General features: G+C 42.6%; 1 protein-coding gene across 1 annotated transcript in view; it reads right to left on the bottom strand.

Moving 5' to 3' along the window:
- LOC137436105 (laminin subunit alpha-5) overlaps positions 1-18,147 on the bottom strand; it is a 196,992-nt gene that overhangs the window by 87,390 nt on the left and 91,455 nt on the right. Inside the window, exons 38-46 of the mRNA XM_078786514.1 lie at positions 16,499-16,585; positions 16,105-16,335; positions 15,854-15,967; positions 11,684-11,820; positions 9,570-9,650; positions 5,625-5,821; positions 5,399-5,499; positions 5,026-5,206; positions 2,645-2,788 (exon numbers count right to left, since the gene is read on the bottom strand). Coding sequence (XP_078642640.1) covers positions 2,645-2,788; positions 5,026-5,206; positions 5,399-5,499; positions 5,625-5,821; positions 9,570-9,650; positions 11,684-11,820; positions 15,854-15,967; positions 16,105-16,335; positions 16,499-16,585 — 1,273 coding nt within the window. The remainder of the gene's footprint in view (positions 1-2,644; positions 2,789-5,025; positions 5,207-5,398; positions 5,500-5,624; positions 5,822-9,569; positions 9,651-11,683; positions 11,821-15,853; positions 15,968-16,104; positions 16,336-16,498; positions 16,586-18,147) is intronic.

The following is an 18,147-nucleotide window of genomic DNA, read 5'->3' as shown; positions in this document are numbered from 1 at the left end:
CCTGCACCAGGAGGCGCTTTGCGCTCAGACGTGTGGCCAGGAGCTTGGTGAGGTGATGTCGCTGGTCATTCGAGTGGTCAACTTTATTGTTGCCCGAGCTTTAAATGATCGCCAGTTTAAAGCTCTGTTAGAAGAAGTTGGGAATCATTATCCCGGTCTGCTTTTACACAGCAACGTGCGTTGGTTGTCAAGGGGGAAGGTGCTCAGCCGTTTTGCAGCTTGCCTGAGTGAAATCCGGACTTTTCTTGAAATGAAAGGCGTCAAGCATCCTGAGCTAGACAACACTGACTGGCTCCTGCAGTTTCACTATCTCGTGGACATAACTGGCCATCTGAACCAGCTCAATGTGAAAATGCAAGGTATTGGAAATACAATCTCATCCCTTCAACAAGCAGTGTTTGCATTTGAAAGCAAGCTGGAAGTCTTTCTCAGGGACATTGAAACAGGTCGTCTTCTGCACTTTGAAAGACTGCAACAATTTAGAGATGCATGCTTAGCAAGTGACTCCACTCAACATCTGGATCTCCAGCAGCTAGCTGGCTTTACGTCCAATCTCCTGCAGTCATTCAAAGCACGTTTTGTGAGAATTTCGTGCGCGCACTGGTCTTTTCAAGTTCATCACTCATCCACATGAGTGTGCAGTGGACAAAATCGACCTGACATGCATCCCCGGGGTCTCTATCGGAGACTTTGAGCTGGAAGTTGCTGACCTGAAGGCATCAGACATGTGGATGAGTAAGTTCAAGTCACTTAATGGAGAGTTGGAAAGTCTTGCGCGACAGCGAGCAGAGCTGGCGAGGGAACACAAGTGGACAGAAATGAAAAATCTTCAACCTGAAGACCAGCTGATTCTTAAAACTTGGAACGAGCTTCCTGTGACATACCACACAATGCAGCGTGTGAGTATTGCCGTATTGACCATGTTTGGCTCTACATATGCATGTGAGCAGTCATTCTCGCATATGAGGAACATTAAGACCAACCTACGCTCACGTTTAACTGATGGAAGCCTCAACGCCTGCATGAAGCTCAACCTCACCACGTATGAACCAGACTACAAGGCCATCAGCAAAACCATGCAGCACCAGAAGTCGCATTAAAAGTAAGACATATTTAATTTATTATACGTTAAAAATACTATATGGCTCTCAATGAAATATATTTAGAAATATTTGGCTTTTATGGCTCTCCCAGTCAAAAAGGTTCCTGACCCCTGGTCTACGGTATGTATCCCTCTGATAGGCCAGATCTAGATCTGAACCAAAATCTAATCGGGTTATTCTTGTCACTTACCCAACTCATCCACCATAGGCTTTGAGCCAAGGGGGTTGGTCGGTACCATACAGATGGAGTAAGGCTCATTGTGATTTTTAGCAAGATATATGTCCCTAGATATGAAAAAAAAGTGATAGCAGTGTATAACTCTCGGCCATCTCTGTGTTATCACCCGAAATATTATTATACGCCCGCTTCGCTTCGCCAAAAAATGTGATATTTGCTAAAATTGGAATAAATATGTTTTTAAGGACCACAGAGTGCCAATAATTTGCATACTGGATGCCAACTAATATAATAATAGAAATATAGAACATTTGTGGGAGTTATTTATCAAAATATTGATATAATGACAAAAAATATGTTAAATTTAGTGAAAAAGTGGTCGAAATCGCTTCGAGTTCAGAATTCACATTGTACATTTTTGTCAATATTTCAAAAATGAAAACTCCCAGAGTAACATTTGACCCCTCAAAATCTTCGCAAGGAACCACTGCATTGGAATATATCATTACTTTGTAATATGGCGGTTGTTTGGGGCACATATTTTGGCAAAGTTCAAAATATGTTCAACCATACCCCCTAATTTTGATATTTTGGAACGAAACATAGCTTTTGAACATTTTAGGTTTATTCGTCTACTACTTTTGGTATCTCAGTGTAATTTTTGGTATTAGCTAGTATCCTAAAGTAGGTTTGTAACATCAGCTGCATTATATTTCACAATGCAAGCAAACTTGCTCCACACTCTAGGTTTATCATGATCTCTCGAACAAATACGATCTCGATCTCGATCTCGGCACTCTGTGGTCCTTAAAAACATATTTATTCCAATTTTAGCAAATATCACATTTTTTGGCGAAGCGAAGCGGGCGTATAATAATATTTCGGGTGATAACACAGAGATGGCCGAGAGTTATACACTGCTATCACTTTTTTTTCATATCTAGGGACATATATCTTACTAAAAATCACAATGAGCCTTACTCCATCTGTATGGTACCGACCGGTCAATTTGGGGGTCTGGCTCATAGCCTACCAAGTATTGTCACAAGTCGTCTACAACTTTTTGAAATATGATGCTATATATCGTTTTTGGCCTGATCACCCAATGGTGAGGAATCACTTAAAAAATAATTAAATAATTATCATATCCGGATCCAGATGCGGACCTTCAGCAATATTGAATCGATTCGTCTTTGTCACACACCCAACCTGTCCACCAAGTTTCGTCTGAATCCGTCCACAACTTTTTGAGATATCCTGTTCACAAACAGACAGACAAGGGTGAAAACATAACATACGCACACCTTCGGTGGCGGAGGTAGCTACATAGCGGAAGAGGAAACATGAAAAGAAGTGACCTTACCATCACACAAAAGCCGACCATTTTCGTTTTGCATGGGCATGTGACCCGGCTTATTGCATCGATCACACTGATCCCCCATCAAGCCCGGGGCACAGCCGCAGGCTCCGGTCAGTGGGTCACAACAGTCAGATGGGCAGTTGCATCCTGTAAACAGATTCACACCAGATCACACCTTATGCGTTCAATCACATAATGTGAAAAGTGAAACTGCTACTGCATAAAAAGAATGACAATCCTAAAGGACGAAGCTGTATATCAACATCTCCAGGTGAGCACGGGAGAAAAAGGGCCAAGAATACCCACAAAAGCATGAAAACCATTACAAAACGAATCAGACCCTAATCAAAACACATGCGTCATCTGATGCTTCAAATAAAGAATCAATATGTCGACAGTAAATGAAAAATAGAAACACAGCAAAGAAGGCCAAAAACATGTCGCCTTGGATCCCCGCACATGATATTTTCTATCTTTGCAAATTCCCAATGACCTTTCCCGTCCTCCCGGCCTCTGCTCCCACAGGATCCTTATTATTCATCCCGTGTCTGCCTGCTCTCCAACAGTCACATGATACACCTCCATATTCTGTCATCTTTTGCTCTCCATAAACCATGACTTTGTGTAGAAAAAGGGGCCATAAGTCGAACCATCATTCGATGTATTTATTCATTTTTTGCCAGGTGATAACAGGCAATTTTGCCAGGGATCATTTTGCCAGGTAACCAGGTGATGCCAGGTGATAACCACAGCAAAAATCATTAAAAGCCAGGGTATCAATGAATGTTGACAAAGGAGTTTAACATCCGCTTCAATAAGCTGGGATTTCTAACCCTGAGTAGACACTTCAAAGGAAAATGCGTTACCTCTGAACTATCCTGCCAACTATCCTCTTACCTTATCAAGGTAAGAAAAGCAACTTTTAATCTGCAAAACCTTTGTTTAATTATTTTCAGGATAATCAGTAAGTCTGTATAATTTGGAGAAAAATAAAACAAGAGGGAGTCCATGAAAAGGCTGCCAGGATGGCATATGTGTACGCACACTCGCCTCTAAGCTGTGTAGCCTGGGTTCCAATTTGGCCCAGCTAGAAGAGGTGTCAAACCGGTGTTTCACAGGCATGGTGATTCATCAATGTGTGTGCCAGCCCTCGGATGGACGTTAAACTAGGTGTCCTATCTGCCGACATTAGTTGGTGGACGTTAAAGATCCCACGGTGTCTTTCGCGTTGAGTAGGTGAGCTAACGCCGGCACCTTGGAACAACTTCCAAATTTCTGCCATAACCTACAGAGGGCACTGCATCAGTAGCACAGCCTCAGCCAATGTGCTGCATTTGAAAGACTAGTACACCTGCTAACTACGAGAGGGGCAGAAAGGGTCATTCCTCTTCGGGGTACATATATTACAGTCGATCTATGGTCGGGTCTTAAGAACATTAGGTGTGTGTTCATTTACCAAGTTTCTTGTGGAGAGATCGCCAAGTGGTTTAAGCATTTGAACAAACACTCCATTCAAAACCGTTAAGGAACGGCTGGCTTGGCAAGCGCTAGCTAGCTGCTTGGTGAAAGAGCACAACCCGAGCTTCTCCCTTTCAGTTTCGTATCAAACAGCAGGAGCGAGTTTCAAAAGTTCGCTAAAAAAAGGCCACGGTAGCGGCAGAAAGGGCCGTGTTATTAACCCAACTTTGTGGGTTATATAGAGTACAGTAGATCTTCGCTGAGTTCTGTAAGTAAAGCTTACTTCACGAATGTCAGGATTCCTCCAAATTTCTTCATTTAGTGTTATGAAGAGCATTAGCGACTGTTTAAAAAGCTAAGCATACGTGTTTGTGGTTTATAATATTTTTACTTCCTGTAGAAGCCGTTGCATCCATGGAAACGCTAATATAACTATAAGATATTTCTACACGTTATCACTGCAGGAAAAATGCCTTGGTGGAAGTGGGACATTATTAGTATTAATATCGTTTTCTAATAACATTAACAATATGCCATTATCATTAATTTTGTTATTAAAAGCGTCTTTGGAAAAACGCCACGATACATCCTCTTCTTTGGACAAACGCCACGATAAAGCTAATTTAACATTGATATACACCTCAACACGCAACGCCATTGCCAGCAATGGCGGGGAAAACCCGCTCGGGTGAGAAAACCCCCTTGGGGAGGGGGGCAAAGGAATGCACTACAACCTTCATTATGTAACCCTTGCTCATCCTGTCAATTCGGTTGAGATTGGATAAGTAACGACGGCATGTATTAGCGTCAAAAATTCATCAGACAGACAGACAGACACGAAATGGCGTATTTTAGAATGAAGAAGAGATCCACGAAAATACACGAGTGCTAATCCACAATTTCCTATTTCTTGTTCAATAACTCACGCAGACAGCCATTGGGGCCATAGTTCCAGAAGCCTTTCTTGCATCGCTCGCAACGTTGGCCATGGGTTCCAGGAGCGCAGATACACTGCCCGGTGGATAAATCACAGGCCGAGTTCAATGCTGCCACCGCACAGTCACAAGGCTTGCAACCGTTACAACCTCCAAAGCCAAAGTGATCCTCCTGGGAAGGTAGCAGAAAGTACAGGAAATATTAAGCAAGATCCAAAGATGACAAGACAATTCACGTGTTGGAGGAAATATTATTTCATCCAGCTGGAATATAAAAGAAAAAGGTAAAAATATAATGTAATGAAATTTTGTTTTACTATTCAGGAAAGAGGAGGAGGTCAAACTGAAGAATGTAAAAATATACCTTGCAGGTATTGCAAAGTGGTCCTGTTACTCCTGGTAGACAAGTGCAGTTGCCAGTCTTGGGATGACAGTTTACTGTACCACAACTATTACATGGACACACTGTTGGGAGAAAATTTAACTCCTCATTAGGGGTTTCCTACTCTCAAAAGGAATGATAGAACTACAATATATCAAAGTCCAAAATTAGGTTTTTGTCAATGGTTATGCTTCCTTGCCAAACGCACCTTTGCAATGTTTGTGATCAATGGCATCCGCATAGTAACCAGTTGCACAATGACTGCAGTGGAATCCGGCGGAGTGACCTTGGCAGTTGAGACACCTCCCCGTGATGGGGTCACATTCGGCAGAGTTTCCGTTGCACTGACAGGGATGACATTGGCTTCCCACGACCAGGGGGTTACCAAAATACCCCGCATCACACCTACAAATACACAGGTATATGGTTGTACCACCATCCAAAATGGGAAACAATGCGAGCACAAATGTTTTTTGCTCTCTCTCTTTTGGTTCAACATGACTGTTAATTTATTTTTAATTTTATGTTTCATTTTAGCCACATATGCAATCACAATACGTGATGTCGTGAAAACATAACCTGTATCCATCTTCAGTGGTGGAGGTAAATATGTGTGATGAAGAGACCAAAAATGAATGGCAAAAGACAGGTGTAATACACAAGTGCTAACTCGATATCTTACCTAACTTTCTCAATACGAGCTCAAGATATAATGTTTTACAATTTGTTTGTTTTTTTGTTTTTTTTGTATACATAATCGAGGCTCGTGAAAGAGCTAACATTTATCACACAAACAAATCAAACAGACAAACAAACAAAGTATATAAAAAGGGGAGCGGTAGACAAGATGGGGAGAGAAGGGGAAGCACATAAACACAACATTTGAGAGCAGGGACATCGGGAATGTGTGGGAGGGAGAGGGCTTGGGGGAAGGCGGCGTGGGAAGGGGGGGGGGGGATGGGTGGGAGAAGTATAAACACAAGGACACCAAGGACTTCCAGGAAAGAAGTTGGTATTTCAAAAAAAATGGATTTGGGGTGAAATTAGCGGGGGTAGAAAAGATCAAGGTTTTGGATGGGGGAAGATAAGAGATGGGGGTGAACAGCTGTTTTAAAGACCTGGAGGGTGGAGTGGGATTGAAGAGAGCGAGGGAGTTTGTTCCAGAGGCGGGAGAAAAGAGGAATGAAGGAGTGAAGGTGAGCAGAGAGTCTTGATTTTGGCAGTTTAATCATAAGAGGGTTGCAGGCAGATCTTGTGCGACCTGTAGGAATATTTGGGGGACAGAGCCCAGAGAGAGCTGGAGGAGCAAGGCCGGAGAGGAGTCGGTAGAAGACAGAAAGACCACCAACCTGCCTGCGGTGAGTAAGTGAAAAGCCCTCGGAAAGGCCCTCGGAGGCCCAAGCCTCGGAGGCCCCGCTAATTTCACCCTAAATCCACTTTTTTGAAATACCAACTTCTGTCCTGGAAGTCCTTGGTGTCATTGTGTTTTATACTTCTCCCACACCCCCACCCCCTTCCCACGCCTCCTCCCCGCAAGCCCTCTCCCTCCCACACATCTCCCTGCTCTCAAATGTTGTGTTTGTGTGCTTCCCCTTCTCTCCCCATCTTGTTTTCCGCTCCCTCTTTTTATATATTTTGTTTGTCTGGTTGATTTGTTTGTGAAATAAATGTTAGCTCTTTCACGAGCCTCGATTCAGTATACAAAAAAAAAAAAAAGAGCCTACAATCTGCCTATTCTATTGAATACAGTATGGATTGTCACAAATATAATATTTAGACTTTCTATTCTTGTTTTTACCTGCATGTCACAGGTCTACGATAGCTTCGCATTGCTGTTGTTGGGGTTCTTGTTATGGGTCGATTTTTGAAATGTGCACCCATTGGTCGGACAGTTGTCGGGCCACACCCACATCTGTCACTTGACTCCACACACCGTAGAGCCAAGACGAAATTATATGGCCGCCATATTGGTTCCTGGTGGGCCTAACACATTCAGCCTGTGTGGGCCTCTGCTGATTATACACTGTCCAGCTTTGTTGCATCAGATTTCCATTGGTTTTGTTTTGGTCGAGTGTTAAGTTATTAGTAAGGTTTAATCAAGCGCAAATGTGTCTTCTTAAAAAAAATAGCGTGACATAATTTTTTGAACGGCGCCATAATCGCGTTGAATCTGCGTTTTCCAATCGGTCCATTACTGGATTTTTAAAGCCAATTCACGGTCATGTACCTCAAATGACCCCATACAGTTTTTAGGAACAAAAGGTTTATGACCACAAAGAGGGAGGGATGGCAGAAACGGGGTAACTGAATACACCTCTGATGTTCTTGAGGCCCAAGCCTAGATCTACTGTAATCTGTAATTCACGCTGTTGAAACCAAAGCTTTCAGAATCATTGGAATCTCCCACGATGAAGCTAACTCTAAGGGCCTTTCACTCCCTCACCGCAGGCAGGTTGGTGGTCTTTCTGTCTTCTACCGACTCCTCTCCGGCCTTGCTCCTTCAGCTCTCTCCCACAAATATTCCTACAGGTCGCACAAGATCTGCCAGCAACCCTCTTATGGTTAAACTGCCAAAATCAAGACCCTCTGCTCACCTTCACTCTTTCATTCCTCTTTTCTCCCGCCTCTGGAACAAACTCCCTCACTCTCTTCAATCCCACTCCTCCCTCCAGGTCTTTAAAACAGCTGTTCACCACCATCTCTTATCTTTCCCCGTCCAAAACCTTGATCTTTTCTCGCCAGTTAATTCACCCAAGATCCACTTTTTTTAAATACCGACTTCTTTCCTGGAAGTCCTAACAGTGTCCATGTGTTTTTTACCTCTCCCACCCACCCTCCCCCTCCCATACCCTGTGCCGCAAGCCCTCTCCCTCCCACAGATCTCCCGATGTCCCTGTTCTCTGCTGTTGTACTTGTGTGCTTCCCTCTCTCTCCCCATCTTGTCTCCCGCTCCCTTTATCTTACGTTTTATGTGTCAGTTTGTTTTTATGTGATTAATCTTAGCTCTTACACGATCCTCGATCTTGTACACACAAAAAATAATCTATATACCCCACACAGGCTAACAACATAACTCTTCCTGCCACTCCTATTTGCCTGAAACCAGACCCAGCTGTCGGTGAGATTCGTAATTGATATTGAACCAAACAGTGAAGACCCTTGGAAATGAATTGTATAATACATTCAACAGCAATTATGAGGGAATTGAGGGGATAGAGGAGGCGAAAAATATATATTTTGTGTCGCAGTTTGTGACTACAGTGTGGTCATTCATGTTAACAGACAAATTCAAACTCCAGTAAGTTTTGGCAGAATGTCCCTGGCAGGTAAGAGGGAGCAACATGTGGAGCTTTGGCTCATTTATTTTTCATTCGGAATTTCCTATTATATACCAGTGGCCAGAAGGCCTTTGGTGAACGTTCAGCTTACGGAACATATAACCATGACCGAGGATGTTATTGGGGTGGAAGGTGGGGGTGTGAGGGAGATGGTGATGACATATCTTGCCCCACTTTACTCTAATATACATTTGATGAGAAAATATCCTTCATATTTACCATGCCGACCTGATAATTTGTCGTACTATCTAACATTTTCTCGTTTTTGCTATTGTTATTCCGATACCACCCTGAGAGGCATCCTCGGTACCCACTATAGCATACCGAGTCATGAATATTCTCCTTGGTTCAAAATTTACTGTAGAAAGGTTCCTACTTCATCACAGCGTGTGACAGAAGCAGCCCTCAATGAGAGCAGGAACCAGAATTCCAGCACACAATGGCCTCCTCTTTTCAAAACCCCAAATCATGGAATTTCTCGGTTCTCCAAGCGAATGCTGGCAGAAGGGACAGCTGCCTCAACAATTTCCAACGCGTATGCAATTTGTTTTATTATGCTCTAACAGGAACTCAAACAACATGGATAAACGCTGCAAAAGGTGCCGCTGGTGGCTGGACATAGATACACCTGCTCCATTATATTAAAAAGGGGAATAAAGAGAGTTATTATTGTGATAGTTACATTGCAATGACAACATCCAAATTTATCAGTAACTAATTACAATGGTTATTATAAGTAATGTTACAAAATTATCTTCCATAATATTTTTGATACAATTCGATACTTTATGAAACGAATGTCCAAGGAAACTTACTTTTCACAGTTTACGCCTGTGTATCCATCCTTACAAATGCAACGGATTTCTCCAGATTCCCTCACACATCCAACAGCAAAACTGTAAGCAAGATGAACATGGAGGGTTTACCAGAATGTACAACAAAAACCTTTTACAAGGATCAAATAAATCATTGCTTTTCCCTAATACTCAATAGAAAATATATAAACACACACAATATATTCATATACACTAGCAATAGGTGTGCATACCCATCCTTGACCATGTTGTGGAACGTCGGCCGAGGCCCTCACTTTTTCACCTTTATTCGCTTTTAAATTAGTTTTCTCCGCAACCGCTTGAGCAATGGAGACTAAACTTTCAATATAGGAATACTCACCCATGGATATATTTTAAACAAAGTTACACGAAGATTGGATGGAAAATGCAGCCGACATTCTAAAAAAGCTGTTTTCTGTAGGCATGTGTTGCAGGGTGTTTCATGTATCAGGAATAAACACCCTAGGCCTCGCATCGCTCAACCTCAGCCAAATGACACAGACACAAACAAATTAAGGTGGATACATCGAGACCTGGGAGGGCTCCGTTCCACCTTCTGGCACCCACATTTGGAGATAAGAACCAACGACACGCACACGCACAGAATATTTTGCCCTGTATTTTTTCTACGGTACATTCAAACTTATTTATATTCTGCATGAAGAGGACCAACACATTGATCTGTACACTCATTAAACAAAACATGGTGTCAGCGAGTGCCATAAAATTAAGTTTTTAAGTGAGAACAACATGTTTATCTGAAATGAGCATGCAACTCTGTAATGGTGTCAGTCTACAAATGATCTCACCCAAGTTTACTTTGTTGGAAATTGCGTTCCTAACATGTGTGACCACCATTGACCCCAATGACATACTAACTGGGCATGTTTTGTCACTAACCATCAAATCAGAAGATCTGAGCTCTTGCTGCGAGACATTGCCTCATTCTTTGACGAGGATCACTTCCACTTGATCAATGAACTGTGGATGGATTTGGCCACCACAAACATGCCTCTCTAGAATGTTAAACATGTTCAGTTGGAGTCAAGTCCAGAGATCATGCAGGTCAGTTCATGTGAGTGAATTTGTGGTTCTGAGGTGCAGAGTCAACAACAAATATGTGGTGTGCATGGGTGTTGTCACTTGTAAGTTAAGTTTGGACCTTGATGTTGGGCCAGAGGGATATAGGGATAATAATCCCATCCCTGTATCTGAAGCCATTCATAACAAGATCATTTCTTCAGACAACTTGAATGCCAACATATACCATCAGGCTGACTCCACCAAACCGACAGTACTACCATCAAGGATGGGTATGCACACCACAATTAGCAAATGCACAGGCTCTTGTACATCCATCGTTGAAGTCACATCAGAACTTGCATGTGTCAGTGAAAAAATAACATCTCCAACGATTCATCTTCCAGTTGGCATGTTGTGTTTCACATTACATGTATTGTTGTCAATAGCAATGTGCTGGTAGAGGAATGCAGAGAAGTTTTCTTCTCGACCTCATTTTCACCGATATGAAGCCTGTTTTCAACTGTCTGCATCTAAATAATAAATTCTCCTGTAACTACGTCACTCCAGGATCTGAGAGCACCTTTTCAGTGCCTGAGAAATGACACTGCGATGAACATTGCACTGGGAAGAAATGGCAGCCTGATTCCTCCTACCTTGAACTATCCCGATGGTGTGAGCAAACCCATTTGGCATTAAATGATGCATGACCATTCCCAAAGGACCTCAGACCACATGGGTGGCCAACTTTTGAGAGTATCGACAAGGAATCATGTGCGCAGATTTTGTTGGAGAGGCGATTTGCAGGTGAATTTCCAGGATCGCTCAGTTCAGGTGAGGCTAACCCCTGCTCTAGCAGGGAAAATGGCCTTAAAATGCCTGTTGTTGTTGTTGTTGTTGCTCAGTTCAGGTGAAGATTGATACATGATACAACATGTTGCAAGTCCAATTTCCTCAACTTTCGTATGCACTATGATAAGTGGAAATAAAACAAAGGTGTGAACAAGGATTTGTCAAAAAGTTCTGCTATGTATATAATGGTGTGATGCATGCTCAATCAGCGGGGCACCAACTTGTTTGAAGCCATGGTCATGGGACATGGGCAGGAGAAACAAGATACTGCAGTGGAAGAGTTTCTCGGTGAGTCGGCCTGAAGGAATTCATCCCTGCACGTCTCACAGTGTTCACCAGCAGCACCATGCTGGCAATGCTAAAAAAAAAATTAAAAAAAAATCACAAACAGATCAGTACACTAAGTTTTCACACTGCTATGCCTGGCTTCTTTGCCAGGACCTGTCTTTTTTGATTGGGGTCTGTTTATTACGGATGGAGTAATGTGTGCACAAGGAGATACAAGGAATACAAGGAAATCTCAATCTCTCAAAAAGACCCCTCTATTGGACTCCTCCTTGTATTGAGACAGCCTGTGCTAGTGCACCCCCAGCACTCAATGTTCATCCGATCACCCAATCCACGAACCCCAATCCAACCAAACATACACTCAATAGGCAGGGATATGGGAATTTTTGGAGGGTTTTATTGGGTGAGGGATCTATCTAATTGCCTTTGCTTCTTGGTATCTATCCAACTCCTTTTCAAATCTGTCTACTCTCCCTGCTGTATCACCTTCCCAGGAAAATTATTGAATCCATTAATGATTACGTGAAACACCCCTGATTTGCAACTGTTTAAATCTCCTCTTATGTATTATCAAGCGATGCCTCCAGGTCCTGTCACTGCTACTGCATCCTGGGAAAATATGTTTCCCAGAATCAATTTTATCAATGCCCTTCATTATTAGTCACCTACCGGTGTACACCGGAGGGGACTATAGGTTTGCACTCCGTCCCTCCGTCTGTCCGTCTGTCAGTCAGTCCATCAGTCCGTCATGCAAAGAACAGGTTTCCGGACTTTTTTCCTAAACTCTGAATGCTAATGATTTCAAACTTCGTACATGGTTTCGTCATGATAAGTTACAGATCAAGTTCGAACTTCACGACGTTTCGATCATTTTTGACAAAGTTATGGCACTTTGAACTTTGGTAATTTCCCCAACAGTTTTCCGGACTATAATTTAGAGTGCGGTAAGTCAATGCTATTAATATTCCTTGTTTTAACTCCAATTTACGTTCTGTTTCCACTTTTAGTGAGAAGTAGGGGTCTGTGCAACCATTCATAAACTTTATTTGGTGCAAATTGGATAGTTTTAGCCGAGTTACCTCAGACCGTGAGTTGGTAATTATATAATTCACACATAGTGCAATACGTGCAGGCTGCTCCACGGAGCGACCTTGCTGGCTTATTTTAACTCCAATTTACATTCCGTTTCCACTTTTAGTGAGAAGTAGGGGTCTGTGCAACCATTCATGAACTTTATTGACATAGTTATGGCACTTTGAACTTTGGTAATTTCCCCAACAGTTTTCCGGACAGACTGCCGGTAGGGGACATGTATTGCAGCGCAATACTCAGAATGCTTGTTTTAATAATTCCTACACGATCTCCTTGTAATCGCCCTTTTTCTAAAGCAAAAAGCATGTACTCTCTCAGCCAGTCCATCTAACCTTGAAATCACTCGAAAGTTGTCTTGTTCCAGAAAATTGTTGGAATTATTTGCAGCAGCCAGAATAACATTCTTAAACACGTCGACATGGCCATAGGGGTGAGAATTTTTTCTTCATATGGGAACATACTGTACACCTCTTCATTTATAATTATTCGCAAGACATCCTTAAATGTGGAATTTTTGTTTTACCTTTTTGACAGATTTTCTTTAAGAAATACACAAGAGTTTTTGTTTCTTAAATATTTATTCACACTAAAGAAAAACCATAAAGAAGAAATGACAAATGAACGCATTATGTTACCAGGTAGCGTTTGAATAGTCACTGCAGAGAAAGTGTTTTCTTCCGCATCTTCGTAACCTGCGATGCCGTATTACTGCCAGCCACCTGGAATCACGACCCGAGACACCGTAGAGTGAGGCCTCTGAGAGGCCGGAGAAGGTCAAACCCCTCCGAGTCAGCCCCACGATCTTTCTTCCTTCTGTCCTTCCTTGCAAGTTATTTTCATCTTCCATAGCTTCCCATTAATTCACAGATCCATACCTTTCCTTCCTTCCCCATGTGTGCTTGTGTAGGCATGTGGCTGTCCTGTAAGGTACGGTTTTATGTTCACAGTCCTATGTTTGTTTGGGCTTGTCAGTTTGGGCCCAAGGAGGTTAGGAATTAATATACTTGTCATTTAAAAAAAAAATTTTTTACAATGATTGATTATTTTGATTAAATATCGTTGTCCTTAGAGCAGACACTGTGGAGGCAACTTCTTACCCGCCATTGTGGTAATTTTAATCACGAGGAACAGATGCTGGAAATAGCCCCACTTTATAGTACGAGCCTCAACCCTTTGGGGTGCCATTCCCTGTTTAGGATGCTCAGCTGGTGTGTGCCTATAATCCCTGCTTGCTGCAAAACATACAGTTTAGTTACATGTAAAGACAAAAATCCAGGCCAAATTTTAACCACCATAATTGGTTGGACCAAGTTTATCTCATTCACATCATAGTAGAGGCTCCACAACCTACTGAACGACATCTCAAAGGAAGTTAATCACTCCTTCATTATTATCAATATATAAAAGGGAAATCTGTATTACTTCAAATGAAAAATAATGGCTGGACTTTTACCGCAAAGCCTGTTGTTGGCTTAACGGTTATGGTGGCTTGCTTAAGCTCTTAGGATCCTGAGTTTGAACCCCTGCCATGCCACTAACATAACACCAGATGGTATACATACATACACCTGTCATCCTTCTGAGGTCGGCAAAATGAATACCCATGGAAAGAATGAGCCCTTCGAGTATCCAGCATTCTGTCTGGGATTGTGCCCCCTAGCAAATGAAAAACTGCCTCAGCTGCCCTATGTGTCTGAAGACATGAATGGAGTGGTTCTTCTTCTTATGGTACTTCAAAAAAAAAAACTCCTTTCTCTTTTCTTCCCCCATCTCCTCAATTCTCCCACCCACCATATTTTCTGCCTTATCCTCCCACTTTTCCTTCATTTTCTTAATTATTTTGTACTAGTGGGGTAACCCGTGGGAATCCCACAGGCATGGAGGTGTATCGTTGCGATCGGTGCAGCCGTTTTTACGGTACCCGGGACAATAACGTTAGGCAGGAGTCCAAACCTGAAAATGCTGGAGGCCAAAGCTGAAATTGGAAAAACAATACAGACTATTTTACTCCAGGGGGTCCCAGGATTACACTCCCAAAATTTCGTTGGGATCGGTTCAGCCGTTTTTGCGGTACCTGGGAACGGACGGACGGACAGACAGACGGACAGACGGAGGGACAGACAGACGGACAGACATTTGGTGAATTATAGTAAGATTTACCTTGTCCCTCACCCACTTTCTCCCCACACATGTATAATATGCAGGCAAAAAATGTAACTGGTGCTGAGAGGTAGGCAGAGGATTGTAATTTATCAATTCAAGTATTGTTCAGGTTGATCTTCTAGATGCGCAAATAGATCGTTATCGGTGATATCTGTGATTTATTCTGGTGGCCATGAACGATGCTAAGAATCAGCCAGATCACCATCAGGGTCAGACGTTCATAGTGTTGAGATGATGTGACCAACATCTATGATGAACCAAACTAGCTTGGTCTTCCAATGTAATCAGGGGGAACAGATTATTAGGGACATTCAACAAGTTGTCAAAGCAACATACAAAAGTCCCCTAAATGCGATTTTTAAAATATATATATATATTCGATAGAGGAGTATTTATAACTAATAAGGAAATATTATTTTTAGATCAATATATTTTATGAAGTTGTTTTTTCTTGGACCATTGTGAGTGTGTTGTGCCCCAGAAGTTTTTGCATCCCACTTGTGTACCATGAGGACATGACGTATATTTTGACACAGCTGTAAAAGGGTAAGTGTTTGAATCGAGCAATAGTCGAGGCTTTCGATTTTATTGATCATAATATTTTTCCTCACGATAATTATTTATTGAATGAGAAGCATCAACTCCCTTCGGGAGCATTGGCAAGTCCTCTACCCACAAACCCCTCACCGGAGTGAGGAGAGGGAGTCCCCGCACGTATTTAAAATTTGGTCAAGAACAGCCCAACCCTGTTTTTTTTTCTATGATTTTCAGATATACATACATACACACCTACAGACTTATTTAATATCGTGGGACAAATGGCAATGTGTGCTGTACATGCGACTTACCAAGCATTCCCCTTTACCATCCGTACATGTGCTAGAGTGTCCGTTACACTGGCAGTGCCGACATGACCCTAAGAAACGACCTCGCTTTTGTCGATAGCATCCAGAAGAACACTCCTGAGGGGTTAAAACATCCTTTGTCATTTTATTTATTTATTTGCTTTCACTCAGTCCAATATGTCTCATTCTTTCTTAATCATCTCATGATTTCAAAAAAAAGAGCCTTCAGTTTAACCCTCCACCAAATAACAAACCTGGCATGAATCTCCACGGTACTGGGCAGGACATAGACACCTCTCCACGTGGGTTGCCACAGGTCCACTTCCAGTGGTTGATGAACTTTCCAAAGTGACATTGCTCAGGAGAAGCGTGTGAGGAGAAGTGTGCGAGTGCGAGCGTACGAGCATTAGGTGAACATCCTCGAGGACCACCATGAGATCCTCGCGAGAGACGGGGCCTCGGCTGTGAATGTGGTGAAAATATTTCTGCAAATTTCAAAATACAAGTATAATTAGCATGTGTTGAGAGATTTTCTTTATTATAAAGGTATTATCACCACAATTGATTTGTCACAACAATGAATGAAGTGCTTGCGAGTACAGCCCATGCAAACCCAGACCACAGGGAGGTGCGTCTGTCCAGACTAACCTCAAGCAAAAGCACGCGGCCCTCCCAAGGTTTGCTTCTATTGGTAGTCCTGGCTGGAGCTGACCAAGCTAGAGCAAGTTGATTACCCTGAAGAACACAAGACATAGGATTAGTTACCAAGAAACCAAATATCAACTCATTAACATGTGCCAGATAAGACACACCAGCAGCATTTATTTTGCAACCTTCTGTTGAGCATTTTCACATTAATAGTTAACGCAATTTTTTTTTGGTTTTTTTTTCATGTATATATTGGATCATGAGTCAGTTACAAGTTTGGGCCATAGTTGTGTACCATTATCTAATGGCCAGGGTTTTACTGCCGATGCAGTGCCCCCTGTAATTTAGAGTAGGAAATTGTGAAAACATGTTCTGGGTGATGGCAATAGCTCGCGTACTCTTCATGGAAAGACACCGTGGAATCCTTAACATCCACCAACCAATGCCAGCAGATGAAAAACCCTGTTCAATGGCCAGGTGAGGCATAGCACACCTTGTGATTCAGCTCCTTGCATATGAAGCATCAACCTGACGGTTTATAGTCGGGTGGAGAATCGAACCCAGACTAGATAGCTCAAAGGTAAGTGAATTACCTCTGTACCACTCGGTCGACACAAAATGTGTAACACCAACACTTCCACAAATGGCATTTTGCAGTAAATATTTACAGTTCACACAGTGTTGAGTGTACGGCATTACTAACATTGAACTCGGACTCAGTAAGCAAGGAGCGATCAACCATAAGAACAACAATGTTCATAAAGGCTTTCAGAGAGCATGATACAGTGTGGTGCAACACAGAATACTACAACGTACTACATACAGCATAGTGAAAGTTAAACCAGATTAGTGTGTTTTTTCTGTGTTATGAATGTTGTTTTTTTCATTATTTGATTTCTTAATCATATTATACTTTGAGGAGTGTCTTGTTTGTTTGAATTCCATACACTGCTGAATTGCTGGATGGAATGAGTCGAAAACTGGTGACAAGGGGAATGAGGCCCTGTGCTCAATGAAAAAAGGGGAATGTTTTCCATGGTAAAAACAACTCATAGTCCTAGAGGTTCAGGATGGGTATCCCATTGGCTTAGCCTGGTGTTGGCTTAGCGGTTCGGGTGCCGGCTTGGGATCCTAGGATCCTGGGTTCGAATCCCAGTTGATCGCTGAATTAACGTCAGGGGGGTTAACTCAGCCTGTCATCCTTCCGAGGTCGGCCAATTGAGGACCCCTTCACTGGTAATTTCCTGTGTGTTGCAAGAGGCGACTAACAGGGTTGGCGGCAGGAAGGGCATCCGGCCGTAAAACATTGCTTCAAAAAGGGGGCCATGGTGCCCGAAAAAAGCCAACCCCCGCTCTGCAGGGAAAAATGGCCTCTAAAGGTGGTTCTTCTGTAGCGCTGCTCCTGTGGGAGCAGGCATTACAAGTTGTACAAAAATACACCATTTTGGGGGGAGTCAAACCTCTGCGCACATGCATGCACACACACACAAAGAGGAACCTCACTGAGATTTTGAAAACCATTCCCGGGAACATTACCACAAATGAAATACAACTGGAGGCAATCCGGGGTTCGGTGACGATCCTGAAAAGAGAACTTGGAGAAAAACTCTGAAAAAGTTGAACAGCTTGGTCCATGAACCGTGATCCCT

The sequence above is a fragment of the Myxine glutinosa genome, chromosome 11 (genome assembly GCF_964187855.1).
Source record: "Myxine glutinosa chromosome 11, kmMyxGlut1.1, whole genome shotgun sequence".
In the NCBI taxonomy this organism is placed as follows: domain Eukaryota; kingdom Metazoa; phylum Chordata; class Myxini; order Myxiniformes; family Myxinidae; genus Myxine; species Myxine glutinosa.
Note: the sequence above shows the minus strand (reverse complement) of the source record. Positions and strands in the feature narration are given on the sequence as shown.